This window comes from Gallus gallus, chromosome 1 (assembly GCF_016699485.2).
Source record: "Gallus gallus isolate bGalGal1 chromosome 1, bGalGal1.mat.broiler.GRCg7b, whole genome shotgun sequence".
NCBI classification, from domain to species: Eukaryota; Metazoa; Chordata; class Aves; order Galliformes; family Phasianidae; genus Gallus; species Gallus gallus.
In genome coordinates this window covers 172,260,526-172,274,605 of record NC_052532.1, presented here as the reverse complement: position 1 = coordinate 172,274,605, position 14,080 = coordinate 172,260,526, and the positions used below count along the sequence as shown (strand labels likewise).

At 42.0% G+C, this 14,080-nt stretch overlaps 1 protein-coding gene across 10 annotated transcripts in view; it reads right to left on the bottom strand.

The window, feature by feature from the left end:
* SMAD9 (SMAD family member 9) overlaps positions 1-14,080 on the bottom strand; it is a 41,251-nt gene that overhangs the window by 15,509 nt on the left and 11,662 nt on the right. For 8 of the 10 annotated variants that reach the window (XR_005840861.2, XM_040649941.2, XM_025141620.3 and 5 more), the window contains 3 exons: positions 10,657-11,281; positions 4,219-4,476; positions 1,350-1,487 (listed from right to left, as the gene is read on the bottom strand). Coding sequence is in view for 9 of the 10 variants with exons in the window: in XM_040649941.2 (XP_040505875.1) it covers positions 1,350-1,487; positions 4,219-4,476; positions 10,657-11,068 (808 nt within the window). In the remaining variant the exon portion in view is untranslated. 10 annotated transcript variants of the gene reach the window in all.

The following is a 14,080-nucleotide window of genomic DNA, read 5'->3' as shown; positions in this document are numbered from 1 at the left end:
GTCTTTTTTCCTCCCTCCTGTCCATTCCACGCCCCCAGCTCTTCATCTGAACAGTCATTTATGTCAGACAATCTCAACAGCAGCTTCTGCTTCTTAATGTTATGACCAAAACCCCAAATGTGAAAGGGCTGGTACGCCAGTGTAGTTAACTATGAGCCTTTGAGGAGTCCCACTTGTTCTTAAAAAAGCGGTAACCCTAATGCATTAAATTAAGCACATGCTAACATTCCTTGCTGACCTGAGGCACAGTCTCTACACTGAAAGTAGTAAGGTATACATCCACTCTGCACACCAGCAGGATCTAGGGATGACAGACGGGCTCAAAGTAAGTCAAAACTGAGCCAAGCCTTAAGTCTAGTACCAAATACTGGAGTTCAGAAGTAATCAATCATTTCCTCCCCTCCACCTTTCTTTCTTTGCGTGCTTTGAGGCTTTCCACTTCCATGTGGGACTGTAAGTAGAAATGTCATCAAGGTCATTCCTTCAGATCTACCCCTACCCAGGTTTTCTAACACAGAGACAGCAAAAGGCTCAAAAACATAAAAGAATCTCTGAACCCTCACTTATCCTACAGGAATTATTGGGAAAATTTATCCTGCTTGCCTAGCAGAGGCATATGAGACCTCCTGCCCTAGAGCACCTTTGCCCATAACCTGTAGTAAACTTCCAACCAATCTTCACAAGGGCTGTGATCAGGGAAGGTAAATTACGCTAAGGAGATTAAAGTCTCAGCAATTTATTTAAAAATATTGGTGTCTGATAGCTAGTAATTACCTAGCCATTCTGTGTACTCATCTGTTATTAACACTACCAACCTCAACTTCCTTCTCCTCCAGTTCTGATACAGACATATTCCTCACTGTTTCAGAAAGTTGTACTTCACTAGAATGTCTTTTTATATGCCAGCCAGCCAGTAATGTAACATTAATACAAAGAAGGTAATAAGAAAGTTTCCAAACATAAGACTTTAAAGTACATGAAACCTAGAACTGATGGTGATAAAGAAATCAGTTTTGATTTAGATAGTGTTCTTTTGTGTTGTATTACTCCCCATCCTTGATTTTATATCTTTGTCTTTACGAAGTAGATAACAGTGTTTGCTTTCATTAACAACTTTCTAACTGTAGTAGTTCACAGTTTCCAGTAGGGTTTAATCTCTCTAATTTCACATGTAAGTCATTGAATTCTTAGATCATCCTACTCTCCTAGCTAATGGATGGATTTAAGACACAGCCTAACCCTCAAAGCTGTCTGAAACCTACTATAACAGATCACTGAACATTGTTGTTCAAATAGTACTTTATTGCTTAACAATTTTTCTTTGAAAAATAATATAAATAGTTATTTACTTTCAGTTTCTCCATCGGCAGATTTACCTCCATTGGGCAAAGACAGTACTAGTTGGCTTTCAGCTATAGCATCCATTGACCGCCCATTGTGGCTTCCCGGAGTTTCTCTTGCGTGGTAGGGTGGGGGTGGAGTTTCCACTATTAGAGAGAAGGAAAGAAAGAAAAGAAGAAAGGACATCTAAATCAATACCTTGGTAAATTCTGCCCAGCCTTTCCTAGTGAATACATACCACTTCAGCATTGTTTAGCTACAGAAGGGTTTGAAACAAAGCTCAGTTCTGATTCTGATCTCTTCTCAGCCTCCAGAGTAAGACCATCACATATTCAGGAAGAATGGTAAGACAGGGCAGTCATGTTGGATTCTGTACACTTGACAGAAGGAGGGACAGTCAGAGGACGGCCTCAGGCTCAGACCACCATCATGCCAAGTTTTCTGATAATAAGAGCTGTTACACTAAGAAAGCAAAGCTGTTTGATCCTCCAGTTCCAGGCTTCTCTCCTAAATGTTAAAATCCTTGCAGAGGATGATTTAACAGCAGAAACAAACTTTAATTTCCCCTCAGGGAGAAAGTTCTCTTTCTTCATAGACTATAAAGAAAGCCTATGCAAAATCTTTTATTCTAAAGTGAGACTTAGCAAAACTCCCTCCAGATTTGTCCTTTTTGTCCTTCTGTCTTAGCTATATGACATCCCATCATATAGCAATGAATGAAGAAAAATTACCAACCCACAATGTGCCTAGCTCCTGGTTTGTTTCCTTCATGGCATAGTAAGATAAGAAGTAAGATAGAAAATGGAAGGTTGTTCTCTGTAGTGAGTATTCTCAAGAAGGACAGGAGGCTTTAGAAAGCCAAAGAAAAAGTGATTTTGTTTTTACATTAGAAAATGTCAGTGTTAAACATTCAGTGTTAAACACTGAAAGTATGTAGTGACCAGAAACTCAATGGGCCTATGTGTAAGTTACAGTGATAACTGAACTTGTATGGCTGTGGGTCTCTTTAAGAAGTTTATCCCAGTTTCCCAGTTTCAAGCTGAAGTTTCCACTTGTCTATGGGCTGTTGGTTGGCCCTCAAGACAGTGCAAATTCACCCAAAGTGAATAAATGTGGCCCGTCTCATAAGGTAACCATTGAACCTTCCAAGTACATATTGCACATGAATGTTATTAATTATTCTATTTAAGTAGTATTCATAATATAGGAATCTCATACACTTTGCAATATTCCTAACAAATACAGGGCATAACCCTCCCACAAAAATGCAGCATGCTAAAATAATAAAACAAAATAAAGAAACAGTAGAATATTACAGAAAGGAAATAATGAGGTTATACAAGTATTTTTGCTGTCTACACCTCAGCTAGTCACTATAAGGATTACATGTGCTCACTTTATACAGGATGCATCTCAGCAACTTTAGACATATACCTTAAGATGAAATGAATCTTGTTCTAGGAGTGCCTATTTTTCCTCTACTGACTACAGAGCAGAGAACAAACAAACAATTGCATCAGACGTAGAAATTTGCATTGCTGACATCTCTGTTTGGTCTCATCTATCCCACTCAAGGTTCTTGATACAATCCTAGTTTGCTTTAGATAGTTGTTCAACCCTGATTGTTACACAGGCAAATTATGTTTATCAGCATTCTCTGTGCTGTGATATAATGAAGTTCCAGCTGAGCCACTTACATTTTTAAGTAGCTTTGCAAGGTCCCAAGTTCAGCCAAATTACACGAGTCAGAGTCATTATATACTTTGCAATGGTCCTGATTTACCTGTCAGGACCAGCTCCGCTAAATCAAGCTTGGTTACAGAGAGGTGAAAAAAAGAAATGGGAGAAGACAAACAAGCCCTGCTGCTCGTGAACAAGTTTGGATGTTGCTAAGCATGAGATAATCTGAACTACCGATCTAGAGAAGAAACAAACAGTGATTAATTGAATGTACAAGGAAGGGAAAACGTGTTGAAAGTGTCCGGCTTAAAAGGAAGTTCAAAAACTACAAATACCGTGTAAAACTAAATATCTTTCTTGTACTTAAAATCACAATAGGCATATCATTAAATGTATGAATTCAAATACTTTGTAGTTGATATATTAAAACATTAATCTACATGATTCTGACCTGAATTCATCCTTTTCACTGAAACTATCTCGGAGTGACAACAAAGTGCAGAAGTGAAACTAAACCATGCTTTGATATTAAAGCTAACTCTCAGCTGTGTTGTATGACACCTTGTTATGTTTAGTTTAATTTTCAGTAATTAGAGCAGTACCAGGTAAGGAGTTCCAAACACAAACGATCTGAGTGACTTAACCCTGTTGAGTTTAGAACTGTGGAACAGATGAAAGATGTTCCAAATTCATGGGTATTTGCCTATTGGCTTCACCAATTTTTCGACCAAATTATTAAACATCTTAACTTCCCGTATATGTCAATGGGATCATCATGTATTAAAAAATATTTCTGTGTACGAATTTCTCCATTTTATTCTGTCTCTCCTGTGGAGTTTATAAAGGTCCCATCCTCACCACCTCTGTTAAAGGTGCCTAACTCAGGTGGGCAGCCCTGGGCAGAAGCTGTCTTGGCACACCTAATCCTCTCCTGAACTTTTCCATTATAGTAATCATGAAAGTTCATTCATGCATTCTAGGAGTGGAAAGGAGCTCTTAGCTCCTTGAGTAGCCATCAGAAGGACTGGGAGACAATACTAAGAGACAGTCCCAAGAAATCCCATTCCAAATCCATCCTGTCCGATATTTCAATTTGTAGCTACAGCCTGGGGGGAGCACAAAAAATTGGCTTGTGATCCCAGCCCCTAGCAAGAACTTTGACTGCCTCAGTCAGAATTTCTGAAAGCTCATTCTTACCCGTGAGCTGATATGGACTTCCTGGTCCAGAAGAGCTTCCTGGTGAGTTGGGGTAGCTGATGCTGTTAGGCGACTGGGAGAACATGTGGCTGGGTGATGGTGGAAACGGGGTGCATGGAGGATGTTGGAAAGAATCAGGATAGGTGGCATTGTGTGGCATCAGTGGCTCACTGTGCAGAGAAGTATTTCGAAACTTGGCGAGAAGGCTGAGGTGAGGGTTAAACTCGCTGTGTCTTGGAACAAGTACTGGAGGTAGGACTGAAAATAAAAACAAGAACAGAAAAAATCTGTTCAGAATTGCACTCTTGAAAGTCTATCTCTTTGTCAGTAAAAAAGAGCTATATTCCTTGCTACCTATGTCGCTCTGTATATACAAATCACTGAACAGCAACAAATCTGTCCAAAAACAAGAATCAAAACCTGATATTTAACCATTTCCCAAGATTTGCAACCAGTTTCCACATTTGCATGTGCAAAATACAGTGTCATTCCTAATGTAAGCAAGGTACCATAAAAATCACATGTATAGCATGTGCACAAAGCCTTCTTACAGAGATCCAAATGGCATGTTTCTCCTTCTCAAAATTATCTCTCTCTTCCTTCCTGAAATAATGACTATATCAGGGGTTTGCTAAATATTATCATCAATTTTTTCCAAAATCAAAGCCAAGTTTAATAACAATTAACAGTGCTCAGCAATACAATGCATTATTTTACCACCAGATTGGCAAACAGAAGCACAGACCAGAAGCTAAACACTATATTTAAAAGGTTTTCAGGTACTTGAGAGTGCTGCCAGCCAGACAGTGGGATCTTTAAAAGGAAATATAAATGGCAATTGAAATATTGCAGCAATATTAATCTAGCTCTTGCAATATAGTTAGAAAAGATCTAGCATGAAGAGATAAATGTAAATGGTTGATAGTTAAGACATGAAAAATGCAAGAAAACTGAAATTCAAATTCATCCAGGCAAAAACTGGTCTAATAGAAGAAATAATCTCTCCTCATCCAGCCTCTTCACTTACCTCTTATACTTTCAATGCTGTAACAGTATTACTGCAATGAGAAACCCTAAGCACACCCAAGTGGTTTTGGATTTTGAATTCTGACTTACCAGGAGCAAGAGCAGAAGTGGAGTCAAAGAACTTCAGCAGACAGGACTATCTGAGTTACCTATAGAAACATTGCCCTGGGACTGGAACACAAAGAGGCTTGCTAAATATTTCTGCATATGGGAGTTCAACTTCAGGCTTTGACTGGGTCCCTCTGTAGTTGTTGCAGGGAAAATAGCACCTACAAGGTGCAATTCATGTATCTCAAGAGTCACTAGCTTACTTAGCACCTAATTGTCTCTGCTAAGCCCTTAAACACAGGCATGGGGAATAAATCATCAAGATCTAAAAGCCACAAAAGAAGATAAGGAGGCAATCTGCTTTGCTGTGACAAGGATGAATTGTCCCAACAACTGGAACAATCCAGTGGACTTGTATTGATTGACCTGGTGTCTAGAGTTCCTCTGGCCTAAAACCCAGCAGCAAGTAATCCTTCAGTCCCTCCTTACTATCTTACGGAAACAAATAGTGATGTGTACTTTTAGTTATAAATGCTGACATAAATATATTGTTTGAACGTGTTTTAACAGACTGTTTGGGCCCAAAAGCTCTGTCAAGGTAAGGCTATTTCTTTTTAGGTAGGTTAGCTAGCACCTTTTAATTACAGCGAGCTCTCATTTATACAGTGTAATGAAAGAGTGGAATAATTGCTACAAAGCAAATAATACAGAAATAATGCAAAACGTGTGCATGAGAAGGAACACGTTCCTTAGAGATCAGTGTACCACACTACTGGCTGAGCTGGGGCAGTGGAAACAGAAAGGGCCATGCTAGTACCACTGGCACATGTCCAGCTCCTTGTGGCACCCTGCTGCTGCAGGGCTAAGCCACACTCCTGCCCCACCACTGGCACACACCATTTGGGAATCTGCCAGTCACCAATGAACTGCCACTATCTGCATGATGATGTTTTTGTTGCCAGCCCGTAATGCCTTTTGGTGCAGAAAACTATTTCTGCCTCTTTACTTCTCCCTAGTGTCTTGGAGGACTCATTCAGGAAGTACAGGCATCGACATCTCAGTCTGCTACCCCCTTTATAGACATTGGAGAGAAACAGACTCCTTCAGCACTCAGTTCTTTTGCTCTATACAGGGACAAGGCACTACCACCACTGCAGATGTGGTTTTGGTTAGCTAAATCCCTCCCAACTCATGATCCTGAAAGCAGCTCCAGGTTGTGAGAGCAGCTTCAGGCTGCAAGCTGCTGCTTCTGGAGTTTCCCCTTGCTGCTCCATGGAACTGGTGTGATGCTTGCCAGATTCACCGCTGCCTGGCCAGCTCTGACCAGTAGCTGTGGGTAACACTGGAGAACCCTTTGCACCCAGCAGTGGTGCTGAGTAATGTTGTGCAGGGCTGGGGGCAGGCACCCCACTACTAGGAAAGCAATTTAGTCCAGCTCTGTGAGAACTCAGCACAACTCCTTTTCTAAATGAAAGCTCAGAACTGAGATGTGTCAACAGCACTTGCCAGGGAAAACCTTTGACTTGTCCTGAGTGAGTCAGCAAGAGGAATTTTCTAGCCTTGCAAGGCCTTGAACTCATTCCCAGCTCTGACCAGGCTACTCTTTTAATTTCAGCTCTGCTGCACAGTTTTTGCCACCTCAGTCAGTCTTTCCACTGGCTGCCTAGAGGGCTAAAGCCTCTGTGGTGGTGACAAATACAGAGATTTTTTTGTTTGTGGCTAAAAAAATCCCCTAAGGGCTCCGTTCTTTTTCTTTTGGTAGCAGATACCATTCTCCAAGGCTCAACAATCTTGAAGGAACTGTGACCAGAGGCATGAAACTGAGTGATTGAGTGCACCAGGTCTTCACAACTGACCTGCACTGTCATGACTGGGATCTTTTTCTTTCACCTTCCATTCTCATCAAGAGCCAGGGAGGGATCCTTTCTGTGTAACCCTAAGTGCTGAAGATCTTTGTTCAACTGAAGCCAAACACAGTCAGTCATGTTCCATATCCTGCCATTGCCTTTCCTGCTCTGTTCTCTCCTGTTCTCTTTAGCTGTAATTCTTGCCAGAAACTTTGTTGTCCCCATGGTTGCTGACCCTGTGACTTCAGTTGCTAGCAAGTAAGCTATCTGCTTCATCCTTTAATTCCAGGTACAACATCTGCACTGCTGTTTGTGACACATCAGCTCATCTTCGCAGAGTCTCCTGTCTTTGGAAGCCTACTCTCTGGTAAGATCCACCTGTTCTCCATACCCATTCACGAATGTCAAACACGTGGCCAACAGTAAGATCATCAGGTGGTCTTCCAGTTGGGAAGATACCAGATCACAGTCGTACTCAGGCTTGCAAAAAGCAATCAAAGTTTAGTGTTCACTTAGGCTTCTGCTCTCTACAGCAACACTGCATATTATGACATCCATATGTGAATGAAGTAATATAAAGTAATGAGATAAATGTTCAGACAGATCGATATTTTTCCAAAACTGAAGATTCTCATGAAAATTAAACATTTAGACTTCTGGCAAGCTCTTCAAGGGGGAAGCAGAGCCTATGCATCCTATCTATCTCCTTTCTGCTAGATGGCCTAACTCCTAGCTGTGCTATGAAGCTGCACAAATAGAGGAAATAATTGTGGTTTGTTGTTGTAGTGTTGGTTTTTTTTGTTTGTTTGTTTGTTTGTTTATTTTTCTAAATGGCACCAGTTGCTCAGCAGACCGGCAAAGAGGAGCTCCACGGGGGACACTTGCAGTAGCAAGGAATGCTACACACAATCTAGGCAGTGTTGGTCAGCACAGACTATGATGTGTCTGGAAAGCATGAAGACACGCTGCTCTCTGATAACAGAGGCCTAGGAACCTGCCAGGTCACTAGAGAAAGGGCAAGTCCCTCCCATCTTTGACACAACTCGTTCATACTGAATAAAAGTTAATGGATCTGGCCACAGAGTCTCTGATTCAGTGAGACAGATTAGAAAAATGAAAGTGAGCCCCAAAATGATGGACATCTGTATGAAAATAATACTGGCTTCTGGAGTGTAAAGAAATGTACTGCTGAATCACTTAACAGGTGGATTCTATAACTTATGAGGATAAGGTTCAGAGAATCCTACATAACCCTAAGATTTCTGACAGCCTAGATATAGCAGATTTCCTGTAGCTAAAAGAAGACTTTTATTTGAACAGACTGGCATCTGGATCAATTGCTCCCAACCTATTTTGTGGTGACCTCACTGCTACCATTTCCCCATCAAGCTCATTTCTTCTCTTCCTTCATCCCTATCTCTTCACAGCACTGCTATCTGACTGCAGCTCAGAGCTGCATTACTGCCACTTGCAGTGCTGCGAGTTATTTCTCCTGCTGCTGTCCCAGCACATTTGAGTAGGTTGTGCTCCCTGCTGCTCCTCATCTTTAGCGGGGAGGTAACTCTCTTGGGAGCCTCAGCATCTCAGCTGTCCCCAAGAAAAGCGTGATAGGGGTGGAATACAAGAACAGCTCCCCGATCCTGTAGCAAACTGGAACAGCACAGCATGCATCTTTGCAGCTGTGCTCTTTCCCCCCCAAAACATGGTGGTCATGTCCAAGTTGCCCCAAAGTGCCTTATGTGGACTGAGCCCTGCACCCTGAGAATCGCTAATATGTGATAGTCTGCACAAATCACAGCTGTGCCACGGAGCACACAAGCGCTTCAGCAATTCTCAGGCTGTAACCTAGCCATGTTTCATTTACTAGTACAGACAGCCAGCCTGAATTTAGTCAGTCAGGTTAAATGATAGGGACATATTCACAGCTGAAGTCAGAGCTTCATGACTGGAGGAAGTTCTGGAAGCCATTTAGCAGCTGCTGGTTAAAGCAGTACTGGTGTTTGTAGAACAGTTCAGACGACCAGAGTTTAAAACAGCCCTGTGCAGAGCTGTCAGCAACTGCACTGAGGAGACTCCATTACCTACAGTAGAGGTACAACAAAAGAAATGAGAAAGCACCAGAGACTACAGACTTAACAGAGAAAGATACACAAAATGGGATATTTTATGAACATCTTTTCTTAGATTCTTGGAGAGTTTATTTTAGAAAGGCAGAAGATCAGCTCTTTCCACTGAAAACTGTTGACAATATGCACCACTCCCTGCAGCTGCAAAATTTTTAGTTCTGACAATGTTTACAGCGGTTCAGATGCAACTTCAGAATGACAGCTCTGCTGCTGTGGAAGGATTATCAGGAAGGGGAACAGCCCCATTTAACAAATGTTAACAAACGTCTTCCCCTTATTTCATCTGTGTGAAAAGAAACATCCCACAGTTCACTTATCTGTTGCTAATGTCACCTCAGAGTAAAGTTCATGCCAGACAAAGAGTAATCACAGAATAATAAGTATACACTTACCAACCATATCCATTAGTAAATTAAATTACCGTGATTTTTGGCAGCAAAGAAGAGCGAGGTTAGACATTAGAAATCACTTTGAACTGTAAAGATAGCAAAGCAATAGATTCACTTGCCTGGGGAGGTTGTGGAGCCTCTATCACATGGGATTTTTAGTGCTAATTAAGAAAACATCTGTCAGGAATGTACCTGGCAATTTGTTCTGTTTTGAGAGGAGGGGGAGAGAGGAACAAGATGACCGCTTGAGATCTCTGCCAATGCTATAGAAGTCAATGCTGAACACTACAATTCTCTAATATCTGTTTCACTGATACAAAGCCCAACTGAATGACCCTTCAGTAAGGTCATAAATTTTCAGTACTGACCAAGTCTAGTCTAAAGGGAATCATTGGCTGAAAAATTTTAAGTTTTATGAGAAGTTGGGGGATTTATTTCACATAAACCACACAGTGAGGTAATTAAATCCCACTGAACGCCGACCACCAAGCATTTTAACAAGAATCAACTAACCTGGTTTCACATTCATAGCAACAGAAACCATCTTTCTACAACTCTAATCTTTATAGAAAGAGCTAGAGATACATTTTTCCAGTGAATCAATGAGTTATTTTTGGTTTTCAGACAATGTGGCATAAATCCAGCCAAGGTGATAAGACTAGGCTGGTGCCTAGCCTTCAAGCTCACAGACATACACCTGACAGCAGTCTACAGGGGTAGGACTAGAGGGTGGCCAGCAGTCATGTCCACAGAGAGGAGCCTTGCTTTCAGCACCCTGGACAAGATACTTGGGGGTGCAGTGGAGCAAGGACCCCAGCCAGGATCCTGCTCCTTACAGCTGGTATCTGTGAAGCTGCTAGACAGAGAAAAAGCCAGGGTCCTTCACCACCAAACAGAGCCTACTGTTTCAGGTCTCAAAGAACTCATTATAATGCATCAGGTACAGACCTGCCAGCACAAGAGCTAACAGAGATGCGAATCATTTGGAGATAATATAATTACCTGGAGTTTCCACCCGCCGGTAATGGTAGGGGTTAATGCACACTTCTTTCTGTTTTGAGCCAAATGGGAACTCACAACATTCCAGTGGCTTCAATTCATGGTGAGATTGTAAATCAGGCCAACGCCACACTCTGCAGTATATGACATGAGGGAGCCCCTTGCGGTGAGAAACCTGCAGCCGCCCATCCAAGGAACGTGGGATCGTGACACATTTACTGGGCTGACCTGGGCAGCTTAGAGCCCTTTCCAGTTCTTCCATGGCACCTTTTTTCTTCTTTAATTTCTTCACCAGGGAATCAACAGCTTTTTCTGCCCACTTTTCCTCTTCATCTCCTTGTTTCCAGCCCAGCAGCCTTTTCACTGCAGGGCTGGTGAAGGAGAACAAGGAACTGATAGGGGTGCTGGAGTGCATAAGAAGCAGAGATTACACACCAGTGTCAGCAGAAGCACAGATCACCCTCCTGCCTTGTAAGGCCTGGACAGAGTTTTCGCAATATTGAGATGGATGCTTCCTTCAGAAAGAGGTTCTTCCAAACATAAGTTTCTGTAGTCTTAGGTGCTGGTTACAAGTAGTCCCAACAGGCTGTGTCTCAGAACTTTCCAAACATCAAGAAGCTGCTGAAGCCTGGAATAACAACACAATACATAGTTACACTTCACATGCTCCTTTCATTGTTGCTTCAGTAAAATATGTTGAAAGATAAATGATTCAAAATGTGTATTCAATTTTCAATGCTTTTCTGTTTGTCTCTTCTGCTGTTAATTTTGGGTTTGAGTCTCTCCTCCTTACTACCCTCCATGCTCATTTTAGACTTCAGCCTCAGCAAGCATTAAGTATCCAGTCACTTTCATTTGCACTTGAACTTAAGTGCACAAGGCAGATTACTGCAGGGTTGGGATTACATTTAACGCAAAAGAAAATGTACCTTTTTTTCCTTTTTTATGTTGGTAGCACTAGCTTCAGCTCAAGCACCTTCTAAAAAAATAAATTTGTAATAACAAATTGTATGGGAACAATGAATAGAATATTTTTTCTGAATTCAACTTCCCCCCTGCCCCTCCAATCTCATTTTACTTGTCAAGAGTTGTACAATATTAACTGCAAAATTCTTTTTCAATACAACAATTCCCATTTAGTGCCTTTGAAAGATCTATAACTATTCTCTAAGCTTATTTACATTGTCTCACATGCAAGAGACAATGTTTGCCCAGCCAGTTCGTTTGGCTGTCTCCAACAACTCAAAGTTTTTTGGATGAAAATCACAGGCTTTTGGACACAGTTTGTGCTGGATGGATCCTGGGTTATTTCTGCTAGGAGTTGCTACATCTGACAGAGTCCAATAGAAAGAGTTTAGTTCTTGAGGGTTTTAATTTGTTTTTATTTTACTTTTTTTTTCTTTTTTTCTTTCTTTCTTTTTCTTTTTTTTTTTTTCCTTTAATGTAGCTGGAGCCAGTCTAATTTTAGATGAAAATGACATATTTCCACTGACTAGAACTCTGAGGGAAAACGTCCTTGTATGTCAAGCTAATTACTGCTTTAAATATACTTCATGGACCCCCTGCACATATCAAGTCCAAAGGGCTGAACAAGGCACTTAAAGCAGTAGATGAGGGCAGCTAAAATGGATGCCTCCACAGAAGTGGCAGCACAATTGCCTTTGTGGGAGTACCTGAGTCCTTCCCAGCCCTCCTGCAGCCACTGAATAGGCAGATGTTGCTGGTGCTGGGAGTAGCAGGGCTTCACAGACAGTGTTATTCTGCAGCCTTTTTAAATGCACAGCTATTATAAAAGTTCAAAGGGCACATGGGGACACTGAGTGCAGACAGAGGCAGGACACGTTGAGACAGGATGCCAATCCCAAAGCCTGGTTCTTTGGCAGAGTCTGACACCTTCAGCACTGCACAAGTCCACAGCACACTCCAGAGTTCAAGAAACACTTGGACAGCGTTCTCAGACATATGGTTTAATTTTTAGGTAGTCCTGTGTGGAGCCAGAAGTTGGACTCGAAGATCTTTGTGGATCCTTTCCAACTCGGGATGTTCTGAAATACTATACTGCAGGATATGCACACACGGCCTGAGGCACCAGAGCTGCACAGGCAACCTGCTGTATTTGCTGTGGAGTAATGACTGCCTACCACAAGGGTGACTCTTTGGCATGTCACAAGCCCCAGTAGCAGCTGCTATTCCATCGGGACATTCATGCTCTATGCATCAGGGGACATGAGGTAGCATGAAAACATGGACAGTTTCTTTCCCCCTCTGTATTTGTAAACATACAATGACCTGGAGTATTTAAATGGAGAGTTGCTTATGCCTCTTAATCAAAACTGAAGTCTGTTCCAAACATTTAGAGGGTACAAGTGAAAAATAACAAAGTTCAGAATGATTTACTACAGGAAAATACCACTGACCAGCTAGTACTAGGGCTGCTCTGAAAGTAATGCTTCCTATTTTATGATGTTGGCCCAGGACATCAGAGGTAAATGTTGATGGTATGGCAGTAGAGGTTGAACCTTCCTATCAATATTCCATTACACTTGGTTGACGTGTGACAGATGGCAACATAGGGGCGGTATGAGAAAATGGTGTCTGATATGGGAGTGTGTCCGAAGCAAATGTGTGTCACCGAATTCCTCGATGTGGAAAAAATGGCACCCACTGACATTCATCAACACTAGCTGAAGGTTTATGGAGCCCAAACAGTGGATGTGAGCACAGTGAGGCAGTGGGTGGTGCATTTCAGCAGTGGTGACAGTGACAGTGGGTCACCTCTGCTGGTGCAGATTTTTACAAGCATGGCATGCAGGCTCTTGTTCATGGCTGGCGAAAATACATAACTAATGGTGGTGACTATGTTGAAAAATAGTGTTTTGTCATTGAGAATTTGCTCTATCAAATAGCGTTTTTGTACTCTTTGAATCTACCGTAATTTCCACGGAAATAAATAAAAGGCATTACTTTTGGAGCAACCTACGTAATACATAACGTGGTTGACATTTAGGCAATCTAATGCCTTGGAGAGAGAGGCTTGGCCCACAGAGCCCAGCACCTTCTATGTAGGCTGTACAGTTGCAGTGTCTGTCCCCTGCTGCCCCCATCACAACCTGCTGGCTTCCACATGCCACTGCGCTGCTGTCATTACTTGGCTGCACCAAACCACATCCTCACGCGAGAAAATAAAACAATGCTGGGATGGCTGTGGATCAGCTCTGGAAGCAGCAGTAAGCGAAGACAGCCTGGGATGAAAGCCACAGAACCAGCAATGGTGTGGAAGCCTCTGCTCCAGGCTTACGGAGAAAATGGCTCCCAGTTCTTATCGGAGGGGGTCTCCGGGGCGTTAGTGTGTGTCAACAACTGCCTCTGATAAGTTAATGCGACACTGCAATCATCAGATATGAAAACATACACGTTCACGTAAAAG